Source organism: Carassius gibelio, chromosome A8 (genome assembly GCF_023724105.1).
Source record: "Carassius gibelio isolate Cgi1373 ecotype wild population from Czech Republic chromosome A8, carGib1.2-hapl.c, whole genome shotgun sequence".
In the NCBI taxonomy this organism is placed as follows: Eukaryota; Metazoa; Chordata; class Actinopteri; order Cypriniformes; family Cyprinidae; genus Carassius; species Carassius gibelio.
The window spans coordinates 21,191,612-21,208,612 of NC_068378.1; the positions used below are offsets into that span (position 1 = coordinate 21,191,612).

The 17,001-nt window shown below is 37.5% G+C and overlaps 2 protein-coding genes and 1 long non-coding RNA gene across 3 annotated transcripts in view; all 3 read right to left on the reverse strand.

Moving 5' to 3' along the window:
- Positions 1 to 7,382, reverse strand: part of LOC128018848 (deoxynucleotidyltransferase terminal-interacting protein 2) — a 7,934-nt gene extending 552 nt beyond the window's left edge. Inside the window, exons 1-6 of the mRNA XM_052604661.1 lie at positions 7,237 to 7,382; positions 4,161 to 6,019; positions 3,860 to 4,001; positions 3,637 to 3,732; positions 2,866 to 3,030; positions 111 to 220 (exon numbers count right to left, since the gene is read on the reverse strand). Coding sequence (XP_052460621.1) covers positions 111 to 220; positions 2,866 to 3,030; positions 3,637 to 3,732; positions 3,860 to 4,001; positions 4,161 to 6,019; positions 7,237 to 7,311 — 2,447 coding nt within the window. The 5' untranslated portion in view covers positions 7,312 to 7,382. The remainder of the gene's footprint in view (positions 1 to 110; positions 221 to 2,865; positions 3,031 to 3,636; positions 3,733 to 3,859; positions 4,002 to 4,160; positions 6,020 to 7,236) is intronic.
- A 657-nt stretch (positions 7,383 to 8,039) lies between these two features.
- LOC128018849 (glutamate--cysteine ligase regulatory subunit) lies at positions 8,040 to 12,234 on the reverse strand. The gene is made up of 7 exons (XM_052604662.1): positions 11,938 to 12,234; positions 10,461 to 10,526; positions 9,966 to 10,050; positions 9,824 to 9,880; positions 9,115 to 9,317; positions 8,913 to 9,027; positions 8,040 to 8,787 (listed from the first exon to the last, which is right to left on the reverse strand). The coding sequence occupies exons 1-7, from the start codon at positions 12,058 to 12,060 to the stop codon at positions 8,615 to 8,617; spliced, it is 822 nt and encodes a 273-aa protein (XP_052460622.1). The 5' UTR covers positions 12,061 to 12,234; the 3' UTR covers positions 8,040 to 8,614.
- Positions 12,235 to 13,627: 1,393 nt separating this feature from the next.
- On the reverse strand, positions 13,628 to 16,716 carry LOC128018069 (uncharacterized). Its single transcript, XR_008184718.1, has 4 exons — positions 16,585 to 16,716; positions 16,408 to 16,479; positions 14,054 to 14,204; positions 13,628 to 13,922 (listed from the first exon to the last, which is right to left on the reverse strand). It is a non-coding gene; the product is annotated as an uncharacterized LOC128018069 (long non-coding RNA).
- Between the last annotated feature and the right edge of the window lie 285 nt (positions 16,717 to 17,001).

Consider the following 17,001-nt stretch of genomic DNA (forward strand, 5'->3'; position numbering starts at 1 on the left):
AAACAATGAGAACAATCAATAAAAAATATTTTAATACATTTTGAAATATATTCTTGAATCATTTATCTCAGTTAACTTCATATAAAAGCTAACAGCCACAGTTTTCTTACCTTCTAAACTCTGCGTCAGCAAGCAGCTCTTCCACAATGGTCCTTTTCCTTTGTTTCTTAGGGATTCTTGAACTATAAAAGTCTACTGGGTTGTCAACCACTGTACCAACCTGAAACAAAAAGAGCAAAACTTTAGTCAAAAGAATGGAACAATATGCCATTGTCTGCTTTCTTCAAACATGTATGCTTGTGGTTAACTGCAAAGTCAGTATTTTGATAACCATTGTCATTTTCAATTGTTGTTGTTTTTTCCATCTATGAACAATGGCTTTTTGAAAAGTTGCTTGAGGGGAATAGTCTGTTGCTGATAAAGACTCTCCAACCTAGGGCTGGGTGGTGTGTGTATATATATATATATATATATATATATATTATAAGCAAAGTGGTATGAAGCAAAGTTTACATCGATATACAATCGTTTGATATGAGCGCATCTCTATAATAGCGGAGGACACACAGAGTGAGCTACAGCAGAGAAAGAGCATAATTCAATTTGTCCTAAAAATGAGGCATGCTTTATATTAAGGGTTTTAAGATAACTCATAAGATATAGTTAACACCAGTGCTGCCTAGTAACTAACTGCATGTAATACAAAAATACTTGTAATTAGAATTAATTTAATCAAATTATAGTTAAATTATTATATGCTCAAGTACTGAATTGATTGATTCTCCCTAATTGCCATTTTTATCTTTAAAATATTCCTTTCTGAAATAACCTACTGCATATACACTCACCGGCCACTTTATTAGGTGCTTGGTAACACAAATTGTTAATTAGCCAATCACATGGCAGCAACTCAATGCTAGATGTGAGGAAGACGACTTGCTGAAGTTCAGACCGAGCATCAGAATGGGGAGGATAGGGGATTTAAGTGACTTTAAATGTGGAATGGTTGTTGGTGCCAGACACGCTGGTCTGAGTATTTCAAAAACTTCTGATCTACTGGGATTTTCACGCACAACCATCTCTAGGGTTTACAGAGAATGGTCAGAAAAAGAAAATATCCAGTGAGCAGCAGTTGTGTGGATGAAAATACCTTGTTGATGTCAGAGGAGAATGGGCAGACTGGTTAGAGATGATAGAAAGGCAACAGTAACTCAAATAACCACTCGATACAACCAAGGTATACAGAATACAATCTCTGAATGCACAACACATCAAACCCTGAAGCGGATGGGTTACAGCAGCAGAAGACCACACCGGATGCCGCTCCTGTCAGCTAAGAACAGGAAACCGAGGATCACCAAAATTGGACAATCGAAGACTGGAAAAACGTTGCCTGGTCTGATGAGTCTTGATTTCTGCTGCAACATTCAGATGGTAGGGTCAGAATTTGGTGTAAAGACCATGAAAGCATGGATCCATCCTGCCTTGTCTCACAGGTTCAGGCTGGTGGTGGTGGTATAATGGTGTGGGGGATATTTTCCTGGCACATTTTGGGCCCCTTGGTACCAACTGAGCATTGTTTAAAGGCCACGGCCTACCTGAGCATTGTTTCTGACCATGTCCATCCCTTTATGACCACCATGTACCCATCCTCTGATGGCTACTTCCAGCAGGATAATGCACCATGTCACAAAGCTCAAATCATCTCATGCTGGTTTCTTGAACATGACAATATGTTCACTTTACTCAAATGGCCTCCAATTCACTAGATCTCAATCCAATAGAGCAGCTTTGGGATGTGGTGGAATGGGAGATTCGCATCATGGATGAGCAGCCAACAAATCTGCACCAATTGTGTAATGCCGTCATGTCAAAATGGACCAAAATGTTTCCAACACCTTGTTGAATCTATGCCATGAAGAATTAAGGCAGTTCTGAAGGCAAAAGGGAGTCCAACCCGGTACTAGCAAGGTGTCCCTTATAAAGTGGCCAGTGAGTTAAATATACATCTTCCAGTTTTGTGGACATTCACACAAAGACCATTCAACATTTCAACATTGCATCAACTGCTGCTGAATACCTCCATTTATATTTGAATTATAAATCAGTGAGTTATCCATTTATTACTGTCTTTGGAAGGCTTTTGTAAAGGAGTTGGATCAAAAGCAATCAAAAAGTAGTCTGATCAGTCTGACAGATAGATGTACGGTTTTCCTCAATGCATAACTTACATTTTACAGTCTGTAAATGTTAGAAAGTCATGGAAATATTTCCATTTTGCTGTCAGGAGCCTCCTGCCTGCGATCCTCCGCTAAACTTCACAGACTTCAGCAAAAAGATTTGTGCGCCAAACAGAGAGCGCAATAATTGAGCCATATGATGAAATCATAATGGAGTAATCAAAATATAATGAAATTAATCTATGCTCTTCTATTTATTTCATTTTTAGTTAGTGAATTGAACTGCTGTTTTAAAAATTTTGTTTTTGGATTGTAATGTTAGAATGTAATGTGATTTTAGTTCATATTTTACACGACCTAGTTTCACTACATTTGTTTTCACTGCTTTTAATATAAACATTGATTTATTGGACAACACTGGGCAGCATATTAAAATAATAATATAAAACATCCGTCCCAATGTTGTCCAATGAAACAATGTTTCTATAAAAGCACTTAAAACAAATATAGTGAAATGTGTACATTTTTAATCCAATTAGAAAATAGATATATACAAAAAGTAGATATATACAAAAAGTATATGTATATATAAATATATACATATATACTCTATATCACACTTAAGCCAAAAAATGCAGAGATATGATTTTTTTTGGCCATATTGTCCAGTCCTACACCAACTAACCTGAAAGTACTTGGGAAATCCTTCTCTGTCGTTCTTCTTGTAGAAGCGCTTTGGATCCATGGCTGAGCGCATCTTCAGTGCCTTCAGGTCATTTTTGAGCTCTTCTGTTAATTCAGGAGCTCTCATGTTGAACCAGCCATCACCAGTCGTCTTTTCTCTTTCCGCCTGCATATGACAAATATCACACAAATAAGATTAGTACATTGCTTATAAAGTCCAGATTTAATCAAAACCATGAGAATTACAAATTTCATTAGTTAACACTACTGCTTATAATGACTTTGTCATCAGAAATGATAACCATTGATTGAGTATTAAAGATTTAAAGTGACACACTACCACTCAAGTTTTTATCTAACCAAGACTACATTTATGATCAAAAATACTAAAATAATAGAAATGTTGAGAAATATTATCATTTAAAATTATGTTCCTGTATTTTAAAAAGTAATTTATTTCTGCAATGGCAAAGCTAAATTTTCACCAGCCATTACTCCGATTTTTAAAGCCAAATGATCCTTCAGAAATCATTCTAATATGTAAACATTTGTATAACAGTTCCATAATATTTTTCTTTTCTGGGAACCATGATACATTTTTAAATAGACCTTTTTTGTAGCATTATAAATGACTGTACTTACCGACCCCAAACCTTTTAACGATATTGTAAGTTTTCAAAATAAATTAAAGATTAAAAGTGTAAAACAGCTTTCCCTTCAAGGAGATACAAAATATGAGACCATAAATTACTACATGAACTGGTGTACCCACCTTGCGCTTGAGTTTAGCAGCATGTCTAGATTCACTGTATGGAGGCACGGCATCTTTCTTCTCAAAATCCGGAACGATAACACTCTTCTTCAGCAACTATACAATGAATACAAACATTTTTGTATGCCCTTTAGCTTAAATAAGCATTACAGCTGCACAAAAAGCTTTAAAATGTCATCAAATACAACCAATGTTTCATCCAGAATAATAAATGATTATTTGCCTCATCCGGATCGTTCAGGTCCTTCTGGCTTTTTGAACTTTTGGAAAGACTCTTTGGCTTGTTGTTGCCATCAAAACTGATGTACAAACCACCAAGTTCCTTCATTTTCAGACCTGTGTCAATGGCACTAGACAGCTGCATCCTAAGCAAGAAAAAAAAAAAACAATTTGACATTTTCACACTAAATATAACTGAAATATTCCATATACATATTTAGTGAAGAGTATAAAAATATTTAAGCTCATATTTAAAAGTTTTGACTATTTCAAAATCAACAACAGCAGAAACAAGAACAACTTACAGAGGCTTTTTGGGAGCAAATAGCACTTTTGAATCTTCGTCATCATCGTCATCTTCGTCCTCATCAACAAAATCCTCCTCATCCTCTTCCTCGGTTTGCTTGGAATCAACATAATACTGGTCCTCAGACTGTAGTCCAGGTTTAGTGTCTATAACAAACAGTCCGTTACCGTGTGCCTCTGCTTCTCCTGACACCTGATTTCCATCGGGGCACATCACATCGTCATCACTCTGCACATCTTCAGCTTTATTTGAACAGCCTTCCTCCTCTGAAGACAGACCTTCATCAGCACTGTCTTCATCATCACTGCTGTCGAGTAAACTGATCATTTGTTTCTGGGGAGGAGATTTCTTAGACGTTTCCTCTGTGATGGTCAAATTTGTTTCAGTGTGTGAGCTTGTAGAAGGGCCTTCAAGGTCACTTTCAGTTGTCTTAACGGTGTCATTAGCTTCCTCATAAACAATCACACCTTTCTTTTCACAATCCACCTTGTCCTCATGCTGCTCAACCACAGCAGGTACAGGATCTTCTAGGGTGGGTTCTACCACACCCTCCTCTTGAAGTGTCAGTGTTTCAGTTCCACTGTCCTCCACCGGCTCAACATCTTGCATGCTCCTCTTGGGTTCCTGCATCTCAATGGCCTCAACCTGATCAAGAACTACAGTGGTATGTTCAGCTCCCTCCTCAATCATGGTGCACTCCTGAGCTTTACTGGTGTCCATGGTAATGGTGCTGTCCAGTTGATCTACTGTGTCTTCAGCTATATCTCCATCAGGTACTGGAATACTTTCATGATGAGGTTCAAGCCCCTTACCTGGTTCCTCAGGCATGTCAGCAGCTGTTGTAATGGTGTCACCTACATCAGAAGCCACTTTTGCTTTACTTCTTGTCCTGGTTACAGGAACCGCACGGCTACTACTTGCAGACCCAGTTCGGCTACTACAAGGAGTCCCCCTTCCTCTTTGATGGCTCGGGCTCCCCTGAGAGGTGCAGACATCAGTAGCTACCGATTCTGAATCAGATTCACCAACCAGAGTGTCAGGTTTGGGCTGACGCCTGGTGGATCTCCACGGACTCATGCTGGGACCAGACTTGTATCCATCAGAGTCATTTTTCTCATCATCTACCGTTTGGTGCCTATGTCTTCTCGTCCTGGACACTGGAGAAGAAGGGGTGTCTGTGGTTTCCTCAAAGCTCAAAGGGATCGGCTCAGTCGGTTTTACCTTCTGGTTTCGTGTAGATCTGCGGACTACAGATCCACGTAGGCCAGAAACACTTGAGGAGCATGACTCTGGTTCAGATGAATCTGCTTCTGTGGAAGGAACAGCAGTCTTCCGATGGCTCCTTGTTATTGGACGAGTGTCCATAGCTTTAGTGACAGATACAGTAGAACTGCATGACTCAGGCCCTGAGGGATCATCATCATCATCCTTTGTGGCCTCTTTTGCAGCCGCTGTCAGAACACATTTCCTCAGGCTGCGCCGAGCTGTGCGAGAATGGGTTATGGACACCTCAGATGAGCAAGATTCAACTTCTGATGCCTCGTCCTGTACCGTGGGCTTCCCCCTGACCGCAGTTCTCCGTCGGGTTCTAGGTGTCACCTGTACTTCAGAAACTACAGAACAGCAGGACTCGGACTCAGAAACATCAGCTTCATGGGTAGAGTTTGGTTGCTTTTTGTCAGCAAGGAGACGTGTGGATCTTCTAATGTCACGAATTGGCAGACTTGCTGTGGAGGAAGAGGGAGTACTGTCATCCTTCAGCTCATCTGGCTGGGAGTCACCAACAAATTCGGATTGAGACTGATTTTCTTCCATTAGCGTTCTTCGGCGTGTGCTTCTGGTTGAAGGAGTAGGCCGCTGTGAGAACAAGAACATTTGCTTTGGATTATTCAAGGACTACTTCGAAGAATTTTTTTTTATAGATATTTGAATTGATATGCACTAAAATCTAAATACTAATCATACACGACCAATCAATTTACTAACCCAATCTGTAATATTACTTTAAGTTAGAATAATAGCTATTTAGTAAACAAACATTATAAAGTTATAGCTGGATTATTTACAAAACGAAAAGAAACTTAATACAGAAATAAAAGTAGACATTGCTCAGTGATGGACTGACAGTTTATAATTTAAAGGTTGCATAAGGTTTGTTTAATAAAGCGGCAAGCTCTCGCTCATAGCCCATATGGAAGGGACTTAAACTGTTATTCGTCAGCTGGCTGAAAAAGGGAGTCCATGTTAAATTGACTCTGCATGTTAAAATGCCCAAATTTAGAGCATAAAAAGCATGTTTACAGCCTGGTTCAAAAAATGATTTTGGTCTATATTGCTAATTTTGCCCTTCATAACAACTGTGAGGGGGTCATGGAACGCACTGGTGACCTATCATATCTGCGCGAACAGGGTGCGCAGAAGTATGGAAATGCATACATTGATAGGCAAGGTAGGGCAGCCAATCGTAGCCCTCGATCCGAGTGCTAGAACTTTTTGAGAAGGGACTTTCAACCAGCATAACTAAAACGCTTTTGAACCAAACTACCTACCCTGAATTTAAACATATTTATATTAATTACACATATTCTGGTATTTTTTTTTCCACTAGGGATACTGCTTTAACAGTTCTACTTATATAACATAACCTAATGACATACATTTTTATCAGAAGGAGTGACGTTATTTATGGTCACTGTAAAGAAAACTAACATAATTCTAACATATATGGCGTGGGGTGGCTAGATGTCCTTCCTAACAGGAGCATCACACATGGTGAGACTGCAGACCAAAGCTACACGTGCAGCCTGCCTTGTTTAGTAACATAAGTGCCAAGTGAAGGAAGAATGCAAAACAGGCGACATAAAAATATTAACGGACACCATTAGCTAATTGAATATGAACGTGATTTGTTAGTCCAACAGGCTTCACACACTTGCTCGGGCATGTGTGGACACATGCGGCGACTCATCTTTGCATTAAAGTACATACAATGCTGCAATTACAAGCACACACTGACGCTTGCGGACAATATGTGGACTAATACTAACCTACTTTATAACACTAACGTTACATACCGTGGCTCCAGAGTTTTCATCGCTAGTATCTTTCACAGGGGAGCCCACGCGTGTTCCTCTCCTGGTGGCCACCATCTTGCCACTATAATGACTCTAGACGCACTTCCGCTTTCAAGACGCGTGGCTACTGGAGTGCGCAGGCGTAACTAATCGATGCAAGAAAGCATCGCTGAGCAGGGGCCAGGTGCAGAAACAGACACCGAGTTTCTAATTTCATCAAATAATAGGAAGTCAAGAGGTAATCTGACTTACTTTTAGGATTCAAATTATACCATTCTCTCTTTTTATAACTGACTTTTTATGACTGACCAGTTTTGAAGAAAACATTTTGTATATGACTTTTTTTTAAGTCTAGTCTAAGCGGTTTATGCAACTGACCCCAGCTATGAGTGTGAGATTTGAGTTGCAAGTGATGATATGGATTTGTGTCTTGATTTTACCTTCTAACCAGTTGTGCTCTTGACAGACACTATAAAAAATAATTAATTCATACATTCATTTATAATAATAATTATAAAGAAATTGAAATGTAAAAACCTTTGTTTTCGCTAAGGATATTGTGTAACTCTAACATATATACACTGAAATGAATGAAATCCAATGCCGGGATTTTCGCTGGGACAAATTATTTTCCTTCAAGTGTGGAATTTATCATTGTTTTATATACAACGAATTAATGCCGTTCATGCCATGCATGATAACAGCCTCTCATACAGTTACATATTTGAAAATAAAATTTTTCTCAGATAAGCAAAGTATTTTGTTTACTATGGGATGCTAAAGAGACAAAATCAACCATTGACAACTGGTAAAAACATTTACTAAACATTCCAAGCAAAGCATCAATCAATATATATTAAATAAACTTAAAACACCAGCAGGGCTTAATATTTGATATTCAATTTAGAAGTAAGAAAAATCTACAATCTACACTCTTTAAAAAGTGTGCAGTTAACATTTTAAAATTCAACAGATAACAAATCTTCACCAAAATCAAAGGGGCAATGATTTACAAAACAACTTTTGGTATGTGAAGCATCTAAATCTGCTGTCCCATCAACCACTGTTTTATATTAAATTTTGACCCTTTTGATAAATACCAAGAATTAAACCACGCCAGGTCATAAAAGGTAAATAAATAAATAAAAAAATAAAAAAAATCAGACAAAAGAGGCACTTTGCATTTATCTACAAGAACAGACAGCTATCTTAATATTCTAAACCATGAGGGAAAATGAGTTGGATTAATTTTTTGTTCATTTGAAACTTCGAAAACTACCTGTAAATTATCCATCATAGATGTAGTAGCTCCCTGAATTAAGTGGAATAAATTTCAGTAAACGAAAAAAAACTAAAAACCCTGTTCAAAGTGGACATGTTAATGGTCGTTGCTCTTTTGAGCATGAACAATGTAGCCTTTTGCTTTAATGATGCCTCTGCTCTTGACAAAGATGGAGTACCGTAAGACCCACTCCAGCCTCCAATTGGCTGCCTGCAGGTCCTTACTGCTCCCCTGCACTGCTTCCTGAAAGCCTGCTGCACTGATTAGCTCTAGACACAAAGAAAGATTGGCATCATTAGATTCCTGTGCTGTTGCGCATGCTGTTTTATAATTAAACTGCACAGTCGGTTCATGCACAGTCATTGAGCGCAATGAATCAGCATAAAATGCACACCTTTGGGGTCATTGTGCATAAGCAATTGTATGTCAAACTCTTTAGCAAATGCAGTGAGGTCTGGAGGCATCACACAGCACAAGGCCAGATTCACCTGATTACTGCTCGGCTTTACCTGCATAGCATGAAAGAGCACCAAATACATTGTAAATTATACATTATTCTGTTATGTTGCAGAAAAAAATACACACTCATCGCAGACCTGAGTCCAGTTATAAAGCTGCTCTAAGAGAGTTTTGTCCAAGTCCGACGTGCCGATGGCAGCGATCTTCTGGCTATGCACAAGACTTTCCAGCTCCTCCCACAGCGGCTGCAGGTGGGTCAGTGTCTGCGCCTCACCCTCGGGGAGAGGAGGTGGAGCAATGATCACAGAATCCAACTGAGATACACCTAATGAAAGACAAGCTGAACAACACAGAGAAGAGGAGAAGGAGGGTTATTGTCAAAACAATTGCATATTCACAAACAATGCCATTCAATTGGGCAAGGGTGCATTAATTCGATAAGTGTTATCATTACAAGTGTAATGTAAAGAGTTTTATATATTTACATATATTTACTATATATTTATTTCAAATAAATGATGTTCTTTTTAACTCTCTATTAATCAAAGAATCCTGAAATAATGTATCATGTTATATAACGTATATATATATATATAAGCAATTATCCAATTACAAATTATTATATTAATTAATTATGGATCATAATTAACATATAATGTGATACCTTTGTTTAGAGACTACTAATTTTAATATATTTCTTAGAGCTTTAACGTCTAAAATACACTCTTGGTATGATCAATTCAGTTAGTTTAAGGTAAGAAAAAGTTATTATACATGATCAGTTTTAACTAATAACTAATTAATAATAATATTAATGTATATGGCATCACATTAAGCTGAACTTACCCATGTCCACTGCACTTCTGATGGATGAATGGTCCGACTCAGTGAGAAAAAGCTTTACTGTAAAGACATTTAAACATATTTAATAACAAGCACATGCACTGCAATAGCATTATTTCATGCACTAAGGATCAGTAATCCTCACCAGACACCTTCAGCTCCTCTCTCTCCTCCGGGGTGATGGCATCTGTGTTTTCTGAAACAGTACAGTCCAGAACACTGGGAAGCTCCTGAAGAAGAAAAACAGAATTGCAAAACTTTGCTATCATGGAAAGTATCCAGTTAGTGGATTATGCATTATAGTTCCATATTTTTTTTTTTGGCAATCTTGTGTCTATGAAATGGACTTTACTTTGCATCTGAAAACATTAGAAAACCATGTTAATGGACTGCCTGAAAGGAATGCATCAATAAGCCTTTACTCAAACCTTTACTCTCTACTTGCTGAGCTCTAAGGTAGATTCACCGACAATGGCAGAAAGAGCCAGAGCAGAGGCACAGCGGACCCTTGCCATTAACAATCACCCGAACAACTGTCTGATTACATCATGCAAAACTTTAACATGTCAAAAATGGCATTTGTTTAGCTTAAAGCTGATTTCTTTTTCACTTTCTCACTGAGTGTCATGCAAGCTCTTACAGAATAAAGAGATGACGGCATTGTGGCAAACCACTCGCTCAATGTGTCTTGGATGCAGTCTTTAAGCTGTGAATTCAGAATAAAAAAAAAACATGTTAAAACAGGCTACAATTCGAATATTATGAAACATAAAAACAACATTTCGGCAGCTTTCACTAACCATTTCTTAATATTCATAGGCAAAGACACTTTTGGCGCTGTAGGCTTTTTCAGAAAAGTTGAATATAAAAAAAGTGCATCATTTAATTATGGCTACCAATAGCTGGTAAAAGTGCATTAAATTCAAGGCATTGAAAAACACATATCTTCCATTTACACCTGACCCTCAAACACAAGCACTCTCTCTTCTTTCTACTTGTTTTCTTTTTATTATAAAAAGTGTGCGTGCGTGTGTGTGTGTGTACAAAATTCATAAAGAGAAAAAAGTAACATGAAATAAAATGAAAAATATAGAAATGTCCTGTTATATACACTACTGTTGAGAGGGGAAAAAAGTCCCATCAATACATCATTAACATATTCTAGCATAATCTTACAATACTATCTTCACATACACAACATTACTGATCCACTTGTGTGGACTTGAACAATAAGCTGCATTTTTATAATGTTTTTTTTAGAGAGGTTTTAGCCTGTGAATATAAAATGCACAGTAATTTGTTAGTTATCTGCTGAGATTCGAGAACTTTCTGATGAAAATCTACATCAGCATGACATTGCATCATCCTTTATTCCAGCATGTTCGGTCAGGTCAGGTCAGATTTAATTATGTACACCTCTATTATTAAGTGTTACTAGGCAGAAGCATTGCTTGTATGCAACAATAACCCTGATCATTTGAACGTGAATGCAACAACAGTGCAATGCATTGCAATTTATCATACCACATTTTGCTTACAGTGGCATGTCATGAGCAGCACGAGGCAAACGAGCCACTGACGTCAATAATGGAAGAAGACGGATCTGTTATTGTGAGCCGAGTCGATCTTAATGAATCAACTGAACCGATTCCAAAGCTTTCGACTGTATGGTGGGAGTCATGCCGGAACATAAAGAAACATATCACCATTTTTTTTCGAACAGCAATGACAATATATCGAGGATATGGTTAATCATTACAAAATCCATATACAACACAAGTGTACACAAAATCCAGCGTCTACAACGCATAATTTAGAACCTATATTGAAAACATACGTATGATCTATTTTTAAGCGTTCGTATATAATATGAAGAAATCCAAAAACACGAGTGACGTCTCAAAAAAAAAACGGTTTGGTGAATGAACCGTTCGCCGGAGCCGATGCTCAAAAAAGATTCGGACTTCACAAAAGCAACGACAACCGTATAAACATAAATATTGGGGTGACGGTGGCTAAACTCCTCCACCAAACAATATCATACTATAAAACATGCTATGCCTTTGCTGCCAAAATGGACCAAGATGCACTGAGCACCGCAGACTCATGTCACTTACCTCCTCGCTAGGTGAAGACGGACATTTCTTCTTAAGTCGACTGCGGTTGACTAAATTCCCCGTGTGAAGCTTCAGGGTTGTCGCGTGATTAAAAAGCAGCTTCGCATTTACATGAGGCTCCATTGCTCCGTAAAATCGGTGACTAGAAACAAATGTTGTCAATATGTAATAATTAACCGTAGAATAGCCTCGGGTACAATTTCCCTCTCTCTCTCGAGTACACTAAACAGTGTAGTATGACTTTGCACTTGTAGTTCATTCAAGTAGAGAGGAGGTTAGAGCAGAGAGTTTCACGCACACATGGAAAACCTGGCGAGGATCAGCCCAAAGTGGATCGGATGAGTAATTTAAAGCTTTCTGAGGCCACTGTTATCCAACACAATATTCAAAGGACCCCATTCTTCAGTAATAGCAAAGCTGCTTTCAACCTTGTTTATTTATAGAGAAAAGAAGTGAATCATAAGAATCCCAAACATTAGGGTACTTTAAGTATCTGTTCATTTCCATCAATGAAAACAATTGAAGAGACAAACTAAAATAAGAAAAATATGTTTCAGCATTTTAATAAGTTATATTACTTTATAATAAAATAAAAAAAAATTATATTATTATCTTATAATTAACTTATAATAAAATGATACTAAATAATTATAGAATTTTAAGCCATATTGGAGCATAGTGAAGCCCTGCCCATGGGAGAGAACGATTAAGAGCCATCTTACCTGTTATGCTTTGTCATTATGACACAGCACGCCTTATTACAGTATATATGTTTAGTTATTATCACTGTGACAGCAAGCCGCTTTTAATAAACTTTTAAAATTAAAGGTTAATATATATATATATATACTTTTTTTTTTTTTTATAAGAAAACTATTACAGCAAAGTTCCCCCAAAGAAAGACACTGACAGTGAGTAAAATGAGGGCATTAACATTGCAGACAGTCTTCCAGATGTGGCCTTCTTCAATACTGGTGAGTTTCCTTTCCAGAACCTTCTGTTCCTCCTCACTCATCTCTTGTTTAGCCACATGGGAGAGACCACAGCCACATTCCAGCACGTTCCCACCATGCAGGCGTATCCTCATCCGACCCCTCTGACTCTAGTGCTTGGAGCAGAGCCTGCTGTTTGGGACCCTCTAGCCCAGGGGTTTTCCAGCTCTACACATTCCTTCTTAATGTGCCTTGACCACCAGGTCAAACGAACGAGCTAAAAATAAATATTAGTGTTATAGTAGCTCAATTTAGTGTGTGTTTCTGTTTAAAAAAATATAATAGTGTATAATATGTTTTGTGCATATAAATATGTAGGTAACACTTTATTTTGATACTTTAGACCTTCAACTAACTATAGTTAACCTTGTAAGTACATGTCAACTACCAGTCTTTGGAGTATTAGTAGTCTGCTTAATATCTGATACTTTGTGATGGTCCCCGAACAGACATTCTACTGACTATAAGTAACTTTGCAAATATGTCAACTTATTCTACTAACCCTAACCGTAAGTAAGATTACATACAGTTGCAAGTTAAATAAGAATTAGTTGCAAAGTTACTTAGTAGAATGTCTAAAGTGGACTATCGAAATAAAGTATATCAAGTATATAAATAAATAATACATCACACATTCTTTCTTTCCTGTTTTTAATGGCAATAAAGAAATGAAAGTCTCATTGGGTATGTAGCATTTATCTTCTTTTTGTAAGTTTTGTATACAAATTGATAAAGAATTATTTAAATATGTATGTATGTGGATTGCGGTCCATATTTAAATGTTGCTCTGGAATAGGTGCAGTGCAGAGGGTGACAGCTGTGAGGATCAGAGCTGTCAGTGCAAGCAGGATGAGAGCAAAATACAGGTAGTGCACATCTTTCAGCAGGGCAGGACACATGTCTTTTTCTCCGCATGATGGGGTGCTGTACACAAATTCCATTACCATCCTCACAGTGCCCACCTAGTCCCACCATCAAACTCCAAAAAGCACTCTGTGCAAGTTAAAGAAAACCTTTTACAACTTATTAAAATAAATGCATCAAGTGTTATAGGCCGTTTAATTTTCACTAGATTGCATGGGCACAAGAAAAAGGTTTATTAATTAACCTGTTCATTTACTCACCCCAAGAAGATTGCAATAATGCACACTGTGGTGATGGGAGGTGCCAGGAAGCTAGTGATTGAGTGAATGTAGTCAAAGAGCTGTCCACTATTAGCTGTTGGAATCACTGGAATCCAAACAAAACTCAGGGCCACTATATAAAAGGAACACCCTGTGGATGTAAGTAAACAACAGCAATTAAGACCCATTAAACACTGACAGTTTGTATATCTCATAGCAAAGTTCAAATTGTGTCTTTATCACCCCAAAACAGGTCAACAAAACCACCCTGATGTGGTTAAACCACTTGGTTGAATTGGTGGTGGACTGGTTCCACTTTCGTTGTAGCTAGTTTGTATGCATATAATGACAGCATTCACTTATTTTAGATACTTTTTCAGTTTACTTCTGAAAAATATGTTCAAAATGTACGTTTCGGGAAAATTAAGAGGAACATCATTGTAGCTCCGTAATCTCTGTTGTTGGAGTCAACATATTTGATAGGTTTTGCATTCTTTTTTTATTCGTACAGGAGCATTATAGGCAGTGTTGGGTATAGTTACTTTGGAAAGTAGTTAGTTAGGTTACAACGTTACCATCAATTAAAAGTAATCAGTTATGATACAGCGTTACCTATCCATAAAAGTAACGCGTTAGAGTACTCATGCGTTACCAAAAATTAAAAGCCGTTTGCAGCGGCTCACACATGACAGACACAGCCCCCGGCCCCTTTAAATGCACCTAAAAGTCGTGACTCCCGACAATGAATAACGTCAGTCATCCGACTAAATTAACACTGCAGGATAACAATAACAGGAAAGACAGTCAGCAATCGGCTATTCCACATGGCGTTTTATTTATTTATTATCACAGAACATATTATTAATCAAAATTCGCACCTAACGTTACCCAGCCCGAGTAGCCTAGGCTACTGTATATTATGAGCACCAAAAGATAACTCCTGATTTTTCTTTAACTTTAAATAATGCAGTTATCAAAGTAGAAGTATGCTTACTTGTAAACACAACCTTAAACAGGCTTGCAGATTTAAATCCATTTAGAAATGATGAACAACCAGCCAGCCAACGATCTAACAGAAATTAACAGCTGACTGTCAAACAAAAATGATAACAAACAGAATTAAATCCTTCACTGCCACACAGGCAAATGACAAATCGCTTAATAGCCGAACTAATTATTATTAAAGTGTCACTCACAGTCACAAGCCTAAATTCGCTTTAACACAGTCCTCTTACATTTACTCTTCAAAGTAGTGATTAAAACGTAGCGTTAAATTTGAGGTAGAATTTTTGGCGGTCGACAGAAGCTTTTCACCAAAGCAGAGTGTGCATTTTACCGTTATGTTCTTTTCTTTTTCGTTGACAAATTGAAAATAATGTGCGTACTTCCATAAACCAAACGCTGTCCTCTCTGCTATCTTGCCGGGAGTTCGAAAAAAAAAAAACCCCACACAGGGTCAGGCGCAGGGCACAGACGCATCACAGCCATTGACTTTACGATCACAGAGCTTCGGCTCCGCTGATACATCCGCAGGTGGCACAGTAGACCTAGGACTACTGTCTGACAAAAAGCAGGCTGCAGTCGGGATTTTCCTTTCCTTAAAATAACGGATTACTTTTTTTTAAAAAGTAACGAAGTTACTGATTACTTACGCACGGAACTAACGCGTTAAGTTACAAATTTCAGGAAAAAAGTAATTAGAGTACTCTAACGCGTTATTTTGTAACGCGTTACCCACAACACTGATTATAGGCTCTTTCTCACTACACAAATTATTTAAATGAGGCATTTTATAGGCACTTAAAAAGTACTTTGAAATATGTTTTCCTATTTAACTTATCAAAATAGAATAAATCGAAATCTAATAACTATAGAGACAAAATAAAATATTTATATAATAATATCTATTATAATTTATCACATATATAGTATAAATGTAAACATTGTATTATAATATAATAATACTATTGATGCTATTTAGAATAATTGTTTGTTTATTAACATTTTCGCTAGAAATTGTTTTTGTTAAAATGATCATAATCGACAGAAAATATCAACTAATTAGAAAAATCACACATCTGATTATTCCGGGTGGGGGGGGGGGGGGGGTCATAAGGTTGTCCTACCAACTGGCATAAGCTCCAAAACTAACATTATTAGAGCAGCCAACACTGTCCCCACAGACCTCCATACACTCATCTTTTAGGAGTCTTTTAGGAGACTGTGCTGATTTAATTATTTCCGCTTTCCTGGTTGTAATTCCAGACAAGGACTTTAAAAATCAGATGCTTCCTTGTAGGAATCCACAAAATAAACGATTCCAGCTTCATTAGAGTAAATACACAAAAACTCACTGGCCACCAGGTCAGGGATTGGCCAGCCAAGAAGTATCCACCCATTGTCCCACGGTTGGCTCTGACTGAGGACTAACAATCAAAAACACACCACTTCTATCCCTGCATCAAGAATTAAGCATACAGAATTCTCTACATCAATGCAAGTATATAACTAGGCTGCAGACTTTCACTTACCCGTATTCGACTGCCAACACAAACACAAAATAGACCACAACCACAGCAATATCAGCAGCCTCCAAAGTAAACTTCCTAGGCACCTCGGGCTCTGGGGAGCTCAGGTGGAGTTGGCATTTTGTACAATGCCTGAGGCAAAAGTGTGAACTTTGAAGCAGATGCTAACTTGATTAATAATTAATCAGCTTGTTCCAAAGAATGCAATACTGAGAGATACGCATTGAGACACAACCACATGAGGATGAGTTAACGGTTTGTTTTCGAAAAACAATTATATATCTAGAAATAATTTAATTATGTCAGATTATTTGGCATAATAATCTAAATGTATTAATTCCATAAAAACTGGAAAACATTAAGCACTTTTGACCCAGTTCAGTGTATATATATACATATACATATATATATGTGAATACT

Coding starts and splice junctions, on each gene's coding strand:
- LOC128018849 (XM_052604662.1), bottom strand. CDS start 12,060: ATGGAGCCTCATGTAAATGCGAAGCTGCTTTTTAATCACGCGACAACC. Junction 10,527..11,937: donor CGTCTTCACCTAGCGAGGAG/GTAAGTGACATG, acceptor CTGAATTCACAG/CTTAAAGACTGCATCCAAGA. Junction 8,788..8,912: donor TATGCACAATGACCCCAAAG/GTGTGCATTTTA, acceptor CTTTGTGTCTAG/AGCTAATCAGTGCAGCAGGC.